Here is a 16,589-nt window from a genome sequence, read left to right as displayed (position 1 = left end):
CCTTTCACACTAATATTACAGCATTTTAGGCTAATAACTGGAGGAAAAAATGTAAGGCAGAAAAAGCAATGTCTCTATTAATATGGATCTTATAGCATCAAGGACTACTGTAAGATGAATGTAGTTATTTTTAAAGATTTAGTCTACCACCTAACTTTTAGCATACTGGCCAAAACAGACCCAGTCATGAAGTCCATAATGTTGTCCTTAGCCAAAGATGATTTTGTTTGAGCAAGGCCTTACTTGTAAAATTCACCTCATATCATTACTATAAGGAAAAAAAATGATTTCTTTAGTCCTAGTCTGCCTCAATGAAATGGGCTTTCTCTTGGAAGAGCCTGAAAATGATTGTTCAATGATTTGCTACAAAGCGATTCATCAGAACAAAGTTGGTTGGAATTTTCGTTAGCTGCTCTCCTTATTGTGCAGGTGCTTATTTTTCTATTTGAGGAATTGTACATAATTGTTTTAAAAAGAACCTGATACACTGCATTTTCAACTTGAGTTCATATATTGATTGCTGTCTTAGGTCACAAAAACATGTGTGTTTGCATGTGTGTAAAAATAATCTTATACACACAATTGCAGAGGTCTCATGTTATGCTTTATAAATCAAGTATAATCAGTATAATCTAATATTTATAAATACCTTGTATAAACATCCTTAAAATTAAAAATAAATATTAGTATATCCTTAATTAAGGATAAATATTAAATCATGCTTAATAGAAGATAGGGTCCACATTATCCTTTACTAATAACCTTTAAATTTGGATATTATTGAATATTCTTTATAAACTCTCAGAGAAACAGTTAAGGAACAATTTTCTATGGTGGATCTCCTTTAATACAGGGATAAAGCAAATTTTAACACTAAGAATAAAATGCAACTTCTCTTGCTTAACACCACAGCTGAGAAGTGAGGTCTCTTCCTTTTGTTTGTTTAACACAAGATGAGCAACTTAGCTGTTATTTGTACAACATATTTTTATGTGGATATCATTCCTATGCTCAACTACTGTTTGCTAAGATGGCCTAAGGCCTTATTTTTAAAACAAAACAGCTGCCTTCTCACACAGACACACTTTTAACTGTCAGGTTGAAAGACCTTCTCAATCCATATTATTCAGTTTGCCAACATGCAAACATTAGATGAGATATGTGAGAAGACTGAAAACCAGAGACCCACAAAAATTATTTGCTCAGGAAAATTAAAATTCTTGGGATGGAGAATAATTCACTCACTGTAAATAACTTTTTCAATAATATCAGAGGTGTGCTGCTCTACTTCTTATGTAAATCACTTTCAACAATAAAATTGAGGGAATTCTAAGTTCACATGAAGACTAAAACAAATGCAGTCCTTGCACTGAAATGTGTCTATCCAGCAAGACCTCTCTCAGTCCTTAGCATCAGCACAGTCCTGACCAGTAGCGACAATTTGCCTTCTTGAGGCAAAAAAATATTTTCTATCCTACCTGCAAAAAGAGTTTGCAGAATACCAGAGATAACAGTTGGGTAAGTGAACCTTGTGATGACTTTAGTGGCGAACACCAGCAAAGAGACTCCTCACGATGGCAAGTAACAACCTGACTGTCCATGTTTATTTTCATTCCAGCCTATTAGCAGCGGGTGGAGGAAATCGGAGGACTGCCAACGTGGTGGCTCATGGTTTTGCCAACCTTTTCGTTTTAGACAAGACCACCCTCAATGAAATCTTGGTACACTATCCTGACTCAGAAAAGATTCTGATGAAGAAAGCAAAGTATGTCCTAATAATAATTTTTAAATCACATTGTTTAGCTGTGGAATGAACAGTTGTAGCTTCTAGACAGATTTGCACTCATTTCCTGGAATAGCAACAAATATAAACACATTTGTATTTAGATGTCAATTTTTTTCTGATAGCATTTAGTGGAAGCCATGGTCTTGGCGGGGATGACAAGGGCTGTGGAAATGTGGTAAATACAATGAAGTTCTGAATGCAGTTGTCTTCTCCAAAATATATTTAAGGTAACAAAAAAAATAGGAGGTACAGATACATATCAGGACTCCTTATATACCCAAGAAAGATAGATATTGCAAGACAGATGTCAGGCAAGGAGCAGGTTTTCAAAGGTGCAACTGAGCCCTTGCAATTAACTCTATAGATATGAGCTTTAACGTACCCACAGACTTGAATACATTTCCAAAATCCTAAAGAGTAGATAGGAATGCATTTGAAGTAAGGCCTCACAAGATCGGAGATACGTACACCCATCTGAGAAGTGTGCATTTTGTGCAAAGGGATTCTGGAACAGGATTTCACATTGAAACTGTTTTTTACTTTGCTTTGGCTGTAGTTTGCTGGGGTGAGTTTCCCCAGGCTTTGTAAGGGCAAAATATCGCCAGATTTTGTCAAAACAAAATTATGAAAGTGTTTTGCTACCTTCTAAATCTAAAAGGCCTAAACATGTGAAACAGTTTTTCATTATTAGCATACTTTGGCACTCTACTGTTCTGAACTGTTGCCTTGCATTGATATCAAAAGGTGGAAAACCTCCCAGATCTGAAATTCCACCAGAGGAGACGAAACATAGTACAGGAGCAACATATTTAGTGGAAGTGCCAGTAAACAGTTGCATTAGGCATGTTTCAACAATCCTGGTTATCAAATAGTAGTATCTTAAGAATCACTTTCCTGAGGAGCAAGAAACGCAGACGCAGAATGGGCTTATTGCCACCTGAAAAGCGTAAGTGCCTAGTCCGTAGGGTGTTTCCCAAAACGGTCTGTTGGACTCTTGCCCATRGCACTTCCTGTTCGTGGTATAAGGTTTAGCAAGAGAGAAAGGAAACCTGAATCCAAGACAGTATAATGAAGCCTAATACCCAAAAACATTGAGGAGCTTAGATTCTAGGTGAATGCAAGCAGAACCACACACGTCAGCCAGTCACTGGGAGCTTATTGACAGGGAGCCTGTGACAAAAAATGTCAGGAAAAGCTAGTGTCTCAACAACACTGGTGCCCAGGTGAACTGAAGGGAGCTTATATACTCCAGACTCAACGATGGATCCCTGAATGAGACAGGAAGGTTGATGTGATGTCCATGGCACCAAACATGGGAGTAGGAAATACACAGATCTTGCCCATTTGGTAAGTGTTTTCACACTGATGGTCTTCAGAGAGGCTGATTTTCAAAACCAGCATCAACTGGTGGGAAGGTAGAAGAAATCCACTGACTGATAGCCCCCCAGCAATTATTCTTCCTACCTTGTCTCCAGCTTCTTTCTAATAGTGGTATGACCAACACTACTTGTTATTTCAGCTTCTGTCTCACACCACTTTCTCCTGTCTCCTTGCCCACCCCCACCTTACCCTGCCAAGCCATTAAATTCTAGATAGCCTTTCCCAACTGCAGGAGCTTAATCATTAGCCACCCTCCATGTATATAGTCACATTTGGGCCCAAAGCCCTTTCTAGATATCAGCCTTACCTAAGGATATCATGTGTAATTTACAAAATACGCAGGATTTTTTTTTTTTTTTTTTTTTTTTTTTTTAAGCATGGTATCCTGTGCTGGAGGCCGTGTACTCTGCTCGCCTGTCTGGGCATCCATTAATTCATCCCAAAGCTCCCATGCTCTGTGTATGGCAGCCATGTGTCCTGAAAAACCAGGCACAAATAGGATATTTGCGCAGTTTTGATAGAGATTTGCAGTTATGTTCAATTTTGGAATCGCACCATTAGTTGCTCTGTCCTGAAAAGTTTACAGTGAAGATCTCTGTGGAATTATATTGGCCCTCCTGGACCTGTAAAAGACCTCTTGGAATAAACTACCTGATATAACTCAAAGGAGTTATTCAAGCAATAAATTTGTTCTGTTATCACCTACCTGATATTCACTGTATGGTGCTTAAGTAATTAATCCATGGAAGCTGCTAAAGCGTACCTTCTTAATTTGACAAAAATAAATAAATAAATAAATAAATAAAGTAAAATCTTCACCGCTGAAATTCCTGAAGTTGCAAAGTACAAAACACTCAAAAAAAGTAGCAATATTATGGGATTTACTGTATTTTAGGCTGCCAGAATAGTCCTGGCTCACAAAAAAACTCAAGTCAGGACTTTTGCAAGGATAGAAAAGTTGCTTTGAAAACTGTACCATAACCTAATAGAAACTGAAAGCAGGGGAGTCTGCTGCTTTTCACTGGTTCTATCTATCTTGAAACTCTCATCTAATCCTCACCTTCATGGTTCTTTACTTGCTGCTGTTATGATTGCAAATCAGGACTGTGATGGAAGGCTGTGAAAATCTAGTCTGCCCCATGATTGGCAGCACTAGTAATTTTAATATCTTAAAGGTAATGTATGGAGGAAGACCAAAATAAATGCCACTCTCTAACCAGAGCCGTGAGAGTTGAGCCATGCTGAAAGTTAGTGAACTGTTACCTCCACAAGCATCAGCTGGACTCCAAATAGAGCAGTAAACATGCTCTGAATTTGTATCCAGAAGGCCAGACAGGAGAGATGTACACCAGGTACAAGGCATCTCTCCCCCACTCTGGCCCAACACACACAACTATTTTGCACCTTATAAAGCTCCTATCTGCTTTATGATACCTTAATCAGAGTTTGTATTTCTTTATTCTATAGGACATAGGTAGGAAATTCCAGATTAGATTAGAACAGCAGCCTCCAATTTACAATAAGCTCTACCAGAGTAGTGTACCAGGATAAAAGCCTTGCTCTTTCCAGCTTGTTCTTGGCCACTGGAACTGGAATAAAAAATTGGCTAGAAAACTTGTCAGATCTTCATCCTTGAACTTAAGTTTTGTATGAACTTTTCCCAGTTTCACTGCACTGCTGTGTGCTCTCTTTCTTTCCTGTCTCCAGGATGCTGCTGAAGGAGAAGGGGAAAGTTGCTCCTGGACCGCCACAGCCCCGGTGCTTGGCCAGTCTATTTGGGCAGAAACAGGAAACTCCAAAATTGTTCAAGGCAATGCTCGGAGAGAAAGGAAAAACAGGCCTCGCTGTGCTGCTGAAGCTGAAGAGAGAACAAGAAGTTCAGGTAATGCCACAGAAAGCAGAATAGATTCCTCCAGGGAGAAGCTAGTGGGAGAACTTGGAAAGAGTAGAAGAAAATGTAGCCTTATCAATGTAATCAATGGCAAAAGCTCCCAGTAGGTGTGATATTAATCATTGTACCTAATCTCTGTAAACACTGGTTCTAAAATTTGTCTCAAATCTTCCTGAAGGTTTGTGTGCCCCAAAACTTGTCTATTTCATCCTGCTGTATTAAGGAGAAGCAGATACTATCACTACCCACAAAATTTCCTAGGTTTTATTTTGACATCTTCATTTTGAAATAGCATTTTTCCACTTAGAAATTGAATTTCAGCAGCTGAATGCAAATTTATGTACCCTGCATGATCTTAATCACAGTACCCACGCTGTGACTTACCACTACATATACAAAATAGAACTGCTTGAATTTCCTCTGCAGCAATTGGAAATGTGTAACTTCTCATTTCTAGGAAAATCAAGCTAAAGCAGATGGGAAGAACCCTGAACAAGAGGCTAAGAAACCTCTGGAGCCTGTTGTCTCATCTGCACCCCCTGCACAAAAGGAAAAGCCGAATGCAGACACTAAGCTCACACCAAGCGCAGTTACGCACAGAGAAATCACTAACAAGTCTCTAATCATTAGTATGTCTCCTTCCCCCATAGCAGGAGAAAGAGAGATCCTTAAAGTTGAAGTTGAAGAGAAGAAAGAGGTATAGATGGGTGCTTTGGGCTGAGACACTATCTAACGTCTTGCTGAAATCAGAGGGCTAGCGTGACCTTGCTTTCAGGTACAAAAGTAGAGACTGCTCAAGTGATCATCTACCCCAGCTCCTTTTCTTCCCTTCCTCCTCTCCCAAGACAACTGGACAAATTATTGTATACTTACCTTTTGACCTTGATCCTGAAGAGAGAACTTCTGGTGTGGTAGGAATTAGAGGTCAGACTGTATTTCGGGACTGTTTGTTTCTTGTTTTGTCCATGCTTTCCATTACCTATTACTCTGTCTTGTTCCTGCTTCTCCTTTTCCTTCTCCTCTTATTCTCTCTTTCCTGCTGCTCTTCCTATTGCTCAGTTTGCTTCTAATTCTCATATGTGTTCTTTTCTATTTTCTTTTCTGGTTTCCCATATCCTTTTTCTTGTTACTGCATTACTGTTGCTGAGGTTGGCCATGTTTCTCTCCATCCTTCTCTTTCCTCCTCTTATACTTCTAATCGGTGACTTGCTTTGTGACCAGCATGGCACAGTGCCGAAAACTGTGTGTGYTATGTGTATTAGCTTGGGAGAGAAGGCTAAATTGACCATCACCCCTCCTCCCCCAACCCCTCCCCCCCCACAAAACCACAAAGGGCAAGCAGACTGCAGAATTACTGCCAACTTTTTGAAAGTAGAAGCCTCTGCTCCAGTTGTCTCTGTTGACTCTGGTGAATAAAACTGACATAAGGTTTTGTTTGTTTGTTTGTTTGCTTTCCCCAGAAGTGACCTATAACTTCGGGTTGCTGACTTATGTGTTTGATCTCCTTAAGAGATCATTGGGCATTAATAATGCTCTCTGAAGACAGTGCAAGCAGTTGATAACTGGTTAACTTTTTGAACAAACCTGTATCTGAAGTGGCCACCATGGCAACCATTAAGGTTGTTTACAGAAAGCAGGATTTAACATTTTGTCTCTGGTGCAACAGCTCCAGCCAATGTGTTGACTGCTACAATTGTTCACCTCCATCACACGGTGTGAGCGAGACCTGTGCTTTACAAGGACTGGGCTATATCATATCTGTAAACTGAAGTAAACCCTTACCAGGGCCACAGCTGAGAGGACTACAGCTTTCTAACAAGAGGCTCCCCCACTGTCAGCATTCTACATCAAATCATCAATTACTTTTGCTTTGTTCACTTACAGATGGTAACAACAATACACATGCATCTAAAGAAACACTAACTACTAAGGTAAAACAAGAGAAAGCCACCCCCAAAACCCCAGTAACCCTTCAAATCCTTCTCTTCCACAAGTTCATGYCTCCTCTCCCCATCCACTTTCAGTTCCTACTGGAAGGATAGTTCCAGGAACAAAAGCTGTTTTTCAGAGACCAGCCAGACATTGTAAGGGCAGGCTTCACAGCTGCTCAGCTGTCCAGCTGAGCAAGATACAAGGAAAGCATAATGGGGAAATGAAACAATTCACTGTGCAGGCTATATATGACCCTATGGGCTATATATTATGCAGGTCTGTTCTATAAAGCCCTTGAGCTTCTCTAGTCAAAGGCAAAGTGATTAAGGGACTGGAGCATCTCATACAAGGAGAGGCTGAGAGAGCTGGGACTGTTCAGCCTGGAGAAGAGAAGGTTTGGCAGGGGAGGACAGGGCCAGACTCTTCTCAGCGGTTCCCACTGACAGGACAAGAGGCAATGGGCACAAACTCAAACACAGAAAATTCCACTTGAATACAAGAAAACATTTCTTGAGTGTGAGGGTGGTTGAATACAGGAACAGGTTGCCCAGAGAGACTGTGGAGTCTCCATCCTTGGGACATACTCAAAACCCGCCTGGACACAGTCCAGGGCAACCTGCTGTAGCTGACCCTGCTCAAGCAGGGGGATTGGACCAGAGGATCTCCAGAGGTACCTTCCAACCCCAACTAGTCTGTGATTCCATGAAAGGTGGCAACCCAACTAAAATCAGTGGGAACTTTGCCTGAATAAAAGCTAGATGACCGAATTTTGTATGTTATATATTCCACATGTTCTCTGGGGTGACTAAAAAACAACACTCTCTCAAAAAAAAAGTTCTGCTTCATTAACAATAAGGTCAAGGTTTAACTGCTACATGATAAGATCCATCTTTATTTGCATAATACTTGTTATTTGGTATGTAAAAATAAAAAAAGTATCTCATAACAGAAGTAGAAAATGATAAGAGACATCATAAAGAATTATTCATCTATTGCACATCCAGGAACATCTAGATACAATAACAAAATTAGAAATAGTGCAGAACGCTTGCTTCACAAACAAGGCCTTCTGAGAGTAAGGATCTATGAATTCATTACAATATATGGTTCTTACATCACTTTTTGAGGCAGATGGCAAATCATTATGGAAGGGGAGAAAAGTATATAATCCCCCAGATTTTAAGATTTTGGTATTGGTAAGTGGAGCTCTTATTGCAAGAGATCTGACCCCCTTCTGCCTGCACAAATGCTGCTAGGTAACTTCAAAACAAATATTTTTGCTGTTGGCATATTGATGTTCATCAGTCATACACTGACATATTACAAAGTAAGGGCTGAGTCTGCAGCAGAGTTACACTGCAGCAGTAGAGCATCCCACATGAGTTACTGCTCTGCTACAGCTCTCAACAGTTCAGGTTAGCAGAAAAGGCTGTCAGTTCTGTCTTCAGAATTATCAACTTATGCACAGCTCTCAAGTTCTTTAGACCCAAAAAGAGGAGAAATGTCAGTGTTTGCATAAGATCACGGCTACACAGAATTAGCACCCATCTGGTTTCTTCCGACTTTCTACTTTTCTGTAGATGGAGTATTTTTCCCTTTACTACCCAGAATTCCTCCAGGTTTTGTTGTTTTTTTTGTTTTCGTTTGTTTTTGGGGGTAGGGCAGGAGAGGCAGGAAGGGGCCTACAATCTAACTATTTGTAGGGTCTTCACCAAAAGAAATAACACACAGCACAAGGTAGCCAGGACAAAGGAACCTTCTAACACAGCAGAATCATCTGTGTAACAACCTCTTTAGGTCTAAGAGCATGAGTACACAGGTGAATATATGTGAACACTGTTCCTGCTTAAATTGATACCACCTTAGGATAGCAGTAGCCTAGTTAGGATTAGTTTTCCCAACTGAGCACTGTCTTCCATTCTCCTGCAGACCTAGATACCTCYCCTTGGTTCATCAGACACTACTGAAAAGGCAACGTATGTAAGTTTCAGCCTCTTTAAAAACTGCTAAGGAGTAATATACCCCTGCTTTGAACCAGCGAGAGATCAGGTGAGGAGTATTCAATCTCATCCTTACACGAGAGAGACACAGCTGAACCACAGCCTTTCACAGTCTGAGCTTTTACAGAAAGTAATCAAGCATCCATTACTGAGTAAAACAAATCATGTATATGTGRGAGCAAAGGTGTTCCGCCAGTTACTAGCAGACTCTAAGCAGCTCATCAGAAGCCACCCTGTCTGTAGCAGACATGCTTTCCTTCTCTCCCTCCTCAGTGCCCTCCATCTCTAGGATCATATGTGCCGAACTCCTTCACATGGAAGGCTCATAAGCAGTCATATAACAGAACAGAGAAAAAAGGCCTCATGGGAAAGATGATGGCTAGGTGCAGGACATTTTATCCATTTTATAGCCTGCTACTAAGGAGCCATTCAACATGCGAATAGGCTACCCTCCTTGTTTTGGTGGAGCAATTTGTTCTTCATCCCAGTGACAAAGTGGGAGTGAAGAGAAACTCACCTGTGTGCAAGCATCATGCATAGCTTAAATTGTAGGCCAGATGCTTTAAAGAAATGTCAAGACCTACTCCATGCATAAGATACATTAAGCTGTTCCAGAAACTAATTCTACCCTATGGATTCCTGACTTGTGAAGAAGTTGAGTGAATTACTGCAGAGTGCTTAGATGATGCAACTTGCAGTATCAAAGCTCAGGTTCTCTATGGTACCACACTGTGCTGTGTCTCTAGTACCTCTCAGCTTCCCTATAAAGTATCTCAGACTTGATTATACTTAAATGCCAAGAAATTATGAAGGGTAAAGTAGGACAGTATATTTGAAAACTAAAAATAAACATACAAATCCTCATGCCTCTCTACTTAGAGTGCCTCTCTGAAAAAGGACTTGAAAAATTGACCATAACCTTATGGAGCAGCCTGAATGGGGAAACTCTAATGTGGCAAGGGCAAGAAAAACTCACTGCTAAACTGACTTCAGAACATTTTTTTGTTTAAAGCCAGTATCTTATGCTTTATAAAATATACAGTGCACATTTGTAAAAACTGAGCAAAAAAGGCATTTCCCCTCTCATCTGGTAATATTTGTTATATATCTGAGCCATCTGCAGCCTGTGGAATACTAATTATAGCAACTGCAAAAGCATTGTTTACTGTTTCATAGAAAATGCTGAATAAGAAAGCTCATCAGTATACTAAAAGTACAGTTTTAATGCATAGGCATTATAAATCAGTTAACTTAATCAGAACTGAAATACATATAGAAAGTACTTAAAAAAATTCTGGTCGTGGTTATTTCTCTGCTGTACATATGCATATATTAAGACCATTAAATGGCAAAAAGCATCTGATTATGAAGATTGCTATACATCATTTTTATCACAAGGTGGTGCAAGTGACCTACAAGCACATTCACTTTGCAAAGAACTTTGACAGCACTTGCTTTGTCACCATCAAGCTAATAAAGAATTAGTTTCATATTAAAAAAAAAAAAAAAGAAAAAAAAAGGAAAAACAACAGAATAATACCCTCCACCCCTCGACTCACAAATTGGTGCATTTCTTGCCTCAGGATACCTAACCTTCCTAACTTGGAAGTCTCCAAACTTTTCAACAGGCTGTTAGCTGTATACCTCTAAGAGAGGTATCATCTGAAAAACGGTTCTTGCTGCTCTCAGTTCTGAAACTCTTCTTTTACATATAATTGAGCACTTCGAGAAGCAGGTGTCACTGATACACTGTCTGCTTAATTCCCTAAGCATGAGGAGTAAGGGGGCACTTTCCAAATACTCCAAATAATCCAAATTAACTGTCTACTCCAGAAACTCAGAATTTACGTATAGAATACCAAACCAAAAAGTTTTGTGTATTTTATATGCAGCAGAACTTTGATATAAAATACCTATTACCATCATCAACTGCATTTAAATCCACTTCCACTGCAACCTAAGACAGAATTGGTAAGGTAACTCAGATGCAGCATCATTTTTTTGGCAGACAGCTTAGAGAAACTTCAGTAGTATTCTGTATTCCTATCAGTAGTATGTGTCCACTACAATGAATCTGGGCAAAGCATCTAATTCTCTCTCCAAATGGAACACCTAGCTATGAAACAGTTTACAGCTCCAAAACTGTATTATATCAATTTGCAGCTGTGATTCAGGTTTATTATAACTACTTCCTTGATCTTAATATTTCATTCCATCTCTGACATGACAATTCATTACATTTCATGTATAAAGTAATAACATATTTGCACTTCACCAATAAAGGATGACTGCAGATTTTTATAAAAAACAAAAACATAAATGAGATTAAAAAAAGAAAATAAGCTTGGCTTAATATGAAACAAAATCTCTTCCTCAGTATTTCACTATCAAAACTATTTGGGAGCCCCCACGGAAAGAGAGAGTGGGGAATAATATATTAATTCATGATTGATAATGAGGCAACTGTCTACAAACCATTTGGTGTGCTTTACAGGATGTGTAAGGCAATCACAATACGTATCTTTCAGCCATCAATATTAATGTGAATTCAGACTTTTGACAGGATTATACTCATATGGAAAAAAATAAGAATAAAACCAGAGCAGCTCCAGCAACTAAAAAAAGGCACATACGCTACGTTCTGGTGCAACCTCGACTGCCCACAAAGAGGTTAAATTTAGCGTTAGTTCACTTTGTTCTAACATGCTACAGCTAAACCATTCAAAATCAGATCAGTCAGATGATGCCTAATTCTAAAACACTTCAAATGCTTAAATGCAAAATGAATGTTTAGGATGGGCATTTTGAAGTGATAAATCAGACCTTTACATCCAAGTATGTTACCTGCACTGACAGGATCAGAAAAGATTGCTTACAACAGCAAGCAGTAATGCCACTGGGAGACACGAAAATTTGGTCTGCTCACTAAGCAAATACATCATGACGTACACTTTCTTTTGTTCTATTCTGCAATACAAAAATGGTGAAGAGAAAACTTAAAGCAAGAAAATAAAAAAAAAAAAAAAGAAGTTGTCTGCCCTAGAGAAAAACAGCATGATTATAAGATTAGAGTTTAGAGACTTTCTTAAATCTTCCTTTTGTGGGCAAGGAGGGAAGACTGTTTTTTGCAGGCACTTTTTATTAGTGAGCTAATCAAAAAGCTGCATGATTCAAAATACGATAAACTGGTAAAAAATATGTACCACCTTCAAGAACCACCTTTGCTGGGTAATATACAGTTATAAAACTGAGAAAACAAATTTTTAATCGTAAAGTGAATTCCCACTTCACAATAAGCTCCTCTGAAGTTCAATAGTCATATGTGATTGTTTTACAGAAGAAAAAAGGACAAAGGACAACCTGAAGTTCCCATTTCCAGCATAGTACACACTCAAACATATCTTACAGCCTCTACAGCGTTAGCCTTGAAGGCCAATAGCATGTTTCTGACATGTCTGAGGTTTACCTCGATTCACCTTGGTTATTCCTGTAATACACTGAGAGACCATGTACTACAAAGGAGTTACACTTAAGGACTTGTTTGGCTAATATTCACATGGCCCTGAATCCCAGGCACTGGCAAAAGGCACTAAAGCGGCAAATGTGAAGCATGCAAGCAAGGACGGCTTTTACACCCTGTTCTGGCACTCGTCTAATTCTGCCACTACTGTGACAAGATTCTATTATGGTAGCTTAATAGACACAGAAGCATGAAGCATTCCAGATTTGTCGAAGCACATACATACTTTTATCTGCTTGGTGTAGATATACCCTCTTCTGCACATCAGCCTCATTTATAATCACTGAGAAACAGCAGTACTCTGTGGAGATCCCCACTAAAGTATCTGAACCATCTCACTGGACATATTTATCCAACAAATGTAAAAGGCAGCCATTACACTCTCAATTGTTCTCCCTCAGTATATAACTTCTTTCTTTCTTTTCACTGTTACTTTTTAAAATAAAATGCACCCACATAATTCCTATTCCACAAATCAATAGTTAGAACAACTATAATTTTTTGGCAAAGTACTGATTTGCGGGCAAAAGCTAATAGACATTACCACACAGGTGTGTGTATATACATGTAAATAAAAGTAGCTCAAGAACCAAAGCCTGTAGGTACACCAAGAAAAGAAGGCACAAAGTCTTAGCCCCCCTGCTCAAGCCCTTCACTTTGCAGCAGGGTTCTTAGGAGGTTGCAGTTTGTAGGTGCTGAAGTAGTTCACCACTTGCTGAGGGACTTCTGCCAGGACACATTGCGCCAGAGCTTCTTTTGGAGCCTTATTAAAAACAAAAACAAAAAAAMCCCAGCAAGTTTCAGGTTCCATTAACAGTTAGAGGAGATCCTAAGGGCTGCAACTGCAGAGGAACTTACACAGTGCCCTTGGGGGAGAGAGGGAAGCTTCCCTGCCATCTTTACCCTTCCACTCCCACTACCAGTGACCAGCTGAGTGCCTCTTTCCACCAAAGTCATACAAACTGGATGTCTGTAGTGCTGGCATACCAGAAAGTATCTTTATGACATGAAATTTATATATGTGTGTATATACATACACACACACATATATATCATACATACATATTTATTTGTATGTATGTATCACACACACCGCAGACATGGAACTTAGCCATGTCAATACACTTCCCTTCAGGGGCTTGTCTAATCATCTGTAACCTCGGACCCCAGTTCTCATCCACCGTAATTGCATGGCTATGGAGCAAGTCCTCTACAGGGACTCACTGCAAGACAAAGTATCCATTGAACAAAAATTTCCCCTTTTCTGGAAAAGGAAAGCATTTGAATATATAGCTTTATAATGAATATTAAGCTAGTTATTCTATATCAAAGGGCATTATTCAGTAAATATACTCTGTATTGACTTTGCTCTCTCTCTCTCTCTCCTTTCAGTTTGCCTGAGTCACACCAAAATTATACAAAAAAAATTGTATGAAAAGTGACAAGAAGGTATAAAGACTATTATTAACAGGTTTAAAATTAAAAAACAAAATTAGAACACGTTAGGACTGATATTAAAATTATGAATCTTCAAGGTAGTTTATGTTGGTCTTATTTTCCCCACCTCAAAGAAATTTTGAATTTTATTAAAAATCACCTTTTTTCAGAGACATGACATTTAAAGGACAGACTGTATGAGCCTGTGCACATTTTACTGGGTTGTACAGCAAATAAGGATTCCATTCTTTCACCTCCTATTTTTTGGCATCTTTGCTTTAATGAAAATGAAAACTAAGCCCACTGTTGTGGCCACCCACAGTTTCTAATGATGACCACCTCCTTGGCTTAGCCTAGGATTTTAACACTGCTTAAAAAAGTGACACATATAGTGGCCCCTAATCCACAAATGGTCATGTCCACAATAAAAAACACTTTTTCATAAGAAGAAAATCACACTGATATCTTCTTCCCAAATAAACAATGTATCCATTTGTTTAGACTGAAGCAAGTCTGAGGKAGATTTACAAAGGTCATTCCCCTGCAACAACTGGTCAGAAATGCAGTGCAAAGGAGTCTTTTAAACTTGAATCGGCTTACTTACTGGAAATTCTACAGATGCCCAAGAAGTCTTTTGTTCCTTCCCCCCGCCCCCCCCTTTATTTTTTTAAAGCATTTGATAAAGACATATCTCAGACTTCAGAGTTCATCTTAGGGACACTACAATGGCTCAGAACTATATATATGATATTCTAGCAAACCCAGCATTCCTCTACAATATTTATTAAGCACACAATTAAGATTACTTACATTCTGGAACTTCCTAAATGGCACAAACTGGACAATGTCTCTGACAGCTGGTTCTCCTGATGAGGACCGAAGAACTCCATTGTCGCCATCCAGAAACTCCATAGCATCAAAGTCTGCTCCCCCAACACCAACAATGATAATGGACATGGGCAATTTTGAAGCATTAACTATGGCAGTTCGAGTTTGATCAAGATCTGTTATTACACCATCCGTTATGATCAGAAGTATAAAATATTGCTGTCAAACCAATAAACACTGTGTTACAACAAAGAAATAAACAAGATAATATGCAAGCAACATTAAGCAACCTTTTAAGGMAGACATTTTTAAAAAACTCCCCAAAGTAAATACCCTTACCCTTCCTCTCTCTTACAACCCCCYCAAACAAATCAACAGTTAATTCATCTTCCAAGTACTTTTTTCTGGGCAAAAGGTGGTTTATTTAGGTTTAGAACAGAACACATCTATGAAAATAATTCCTTTCCAGTCTGGTCTGTCAGACCAGAGGTGATACCCCTCACTTCATTCAGTTAAGAGCAGATGAACAAAAGCGTGCTACCAAGCAAAACAGGACAGGCCTTCATTTATTCATTGCATTCCTAAAATCCTAAATATAGATTAAAATGCATCTTTTTGTGCTGAAAAAGAGCATGATCATTTTCACACTGTATTATTACTGGAACCATTCAGGTTTCTTCCAACAAGAGTGTTTAACCTAAGTAGTGAGGCTAATTAGGGCTCTGATATGCAGGGAAGGCTTTCAATAGAAATATGAAGCTCTATATACAGACACTAGGATTAGAGTATTAGCAGATGGGTTAATTGCTCCCCATTTTGAAACTGTCTGTTCAAATTCTTTTAATCATGCATATTAGCTGCTTTCTGAAGTTAATTAGCAAGGCATCTGAAATCACCTTGCAGTATTTTGGTAACTTAGTCAAGTTGCACTGAGCTGCTTCTACCCTACTGTCAGGGCTTCTAAAAGTTAGCCTCTGTTCTGGATTGGAGTAAGTATCAAGAACAAACTAGGAGTACAAAGTTCAGAAAATATCAAATACTTTGTGAATTTCTTGTCTTCTTTCACTTGGTTCATTTCAGGTGATTACTGGGCAACATGGATTTAAGTTTCACTGGTACTCCCAGTGTCCTTAGAAGCCTTCCACTTCAGTACTTTGCTTCCCCTAGCTCCATCCAAAATAATTATTTTTCCCCCTCATCTCCTGTGTTCAAGTACCACCTTTACACATCTCCTCCCATCACTCCATTCCCCCACTCTAGCAAGAACGAATACAAAGCAACCATGATCAGCAGGCTGTGATCAGCAGCATGATAACACGTCATGTTGGACTTATTTCTCTCGCCCTACATTTCCCCCATATTGAAAAACAAGATCAAAATATCTACGATACACATTAAATGGCAAGGCAGCAAAATTTCTTCAATATTCCCATTCATGTAGAAATGATCTCTTTTTGTGAGTGCAATACGCCTATCAAAAAGGACAGGAGGTTTCTGCTACTGTCCTAATATAAATATTAATTACAATTACTACCGTAAGACTACCAAGGCAAAACCTTACAGACTTCTTTGTGAATAAAAATCTGCAGCTCTTTTCCAAATTGTTTTCCACAAGTACTTTTATATGCAAAAATTGCTAACTTTATTTCCTGATTTTCTTTGATGTGTAAGAGACAAATACTTGCTACGATGAATGATTAAGGATATATATGGGTTTAGGTTTCTTAAACTTGTACKGATTATTATCCAAGTGCTTTGATAGTCAAGACTTGGTCTTCAAATTTGCTAATCCTTAATATGGTCAGCAACTCACAC

General features: G+C 38.9%; 2 protein-coding genes across 3 annotated transcripts in view; one reads left to right on the top strand and one right to left on the bottom strand.

Annotated features, from left to right (window-relative positions):
- CNGB3 (cyclic nucleotide gated channel beta 3) overlaps nt 1-6,332 on the top strand; it is an 86,143-nt gene extending 79,811 nt beyond the window's left edge. The window contains exons 16-17 of the mRNA XM_026080381.1: nt 1,619-1,765; nt 4,874-6,332. Of these exons, the coding sequence (XP_025936166.1) occupies nt 1,619-1,765; nt 4,874-5,072 (346 nt within the window). The 3' untranslated portion in view covers nt 5,073-6,332. The remainder of the gene's footprint in view (nt 1-1,618; nt 1,766-4,873) is intronic.
- Nucleotides 6,333-7,846: 1,514 nt separating this feature from the next.
- CPNE3 (copine 3) overlaps nt 7,847-16,589 on the bottom strand; it is a 36,386-nt gene continuing 27,643 nt past the window's right edge. For both annotated transcript variants that reach the window (XM_026080368.1, XM_026080369.1), the window contains exons 15-16: nt 14,757-14,993; nt 7,847-13,272 (exon numbers count right to left, since the gene is read on the bottom strand). In XM_026080368.1, the coding sequence (XP_025936153.1) occupies nt 13,162-13,272; nt 14,757-14,993 (348 nt within the window). In that variant the 3' untranslated portion in view covers nt 7,847-13,161. The remainder of the gene's footprint in view (nt 13,273-14,756; nt 14,994-16,589) is intronic.

The sequence above is a fragment of the Apteryx rowi genome, unplaced genomic scaffold, assembly GCF_003343035.1.
Source record: "Apteryx rowi isolate R43461 unplaced genomic scaffold, aptRow1 scaffold_516, whole genome shotgun sequence".
In the NCBI taxonomy this organism is placed as follows: Eukaryota; Metazoa; Chordata; class Aves; order Apterygiformes; family Apterygidae; genus Apteryx; species Apteryx rowi.
This window is presented reverse-complemented; position numbering and strand designations above follow the sequence as displayed.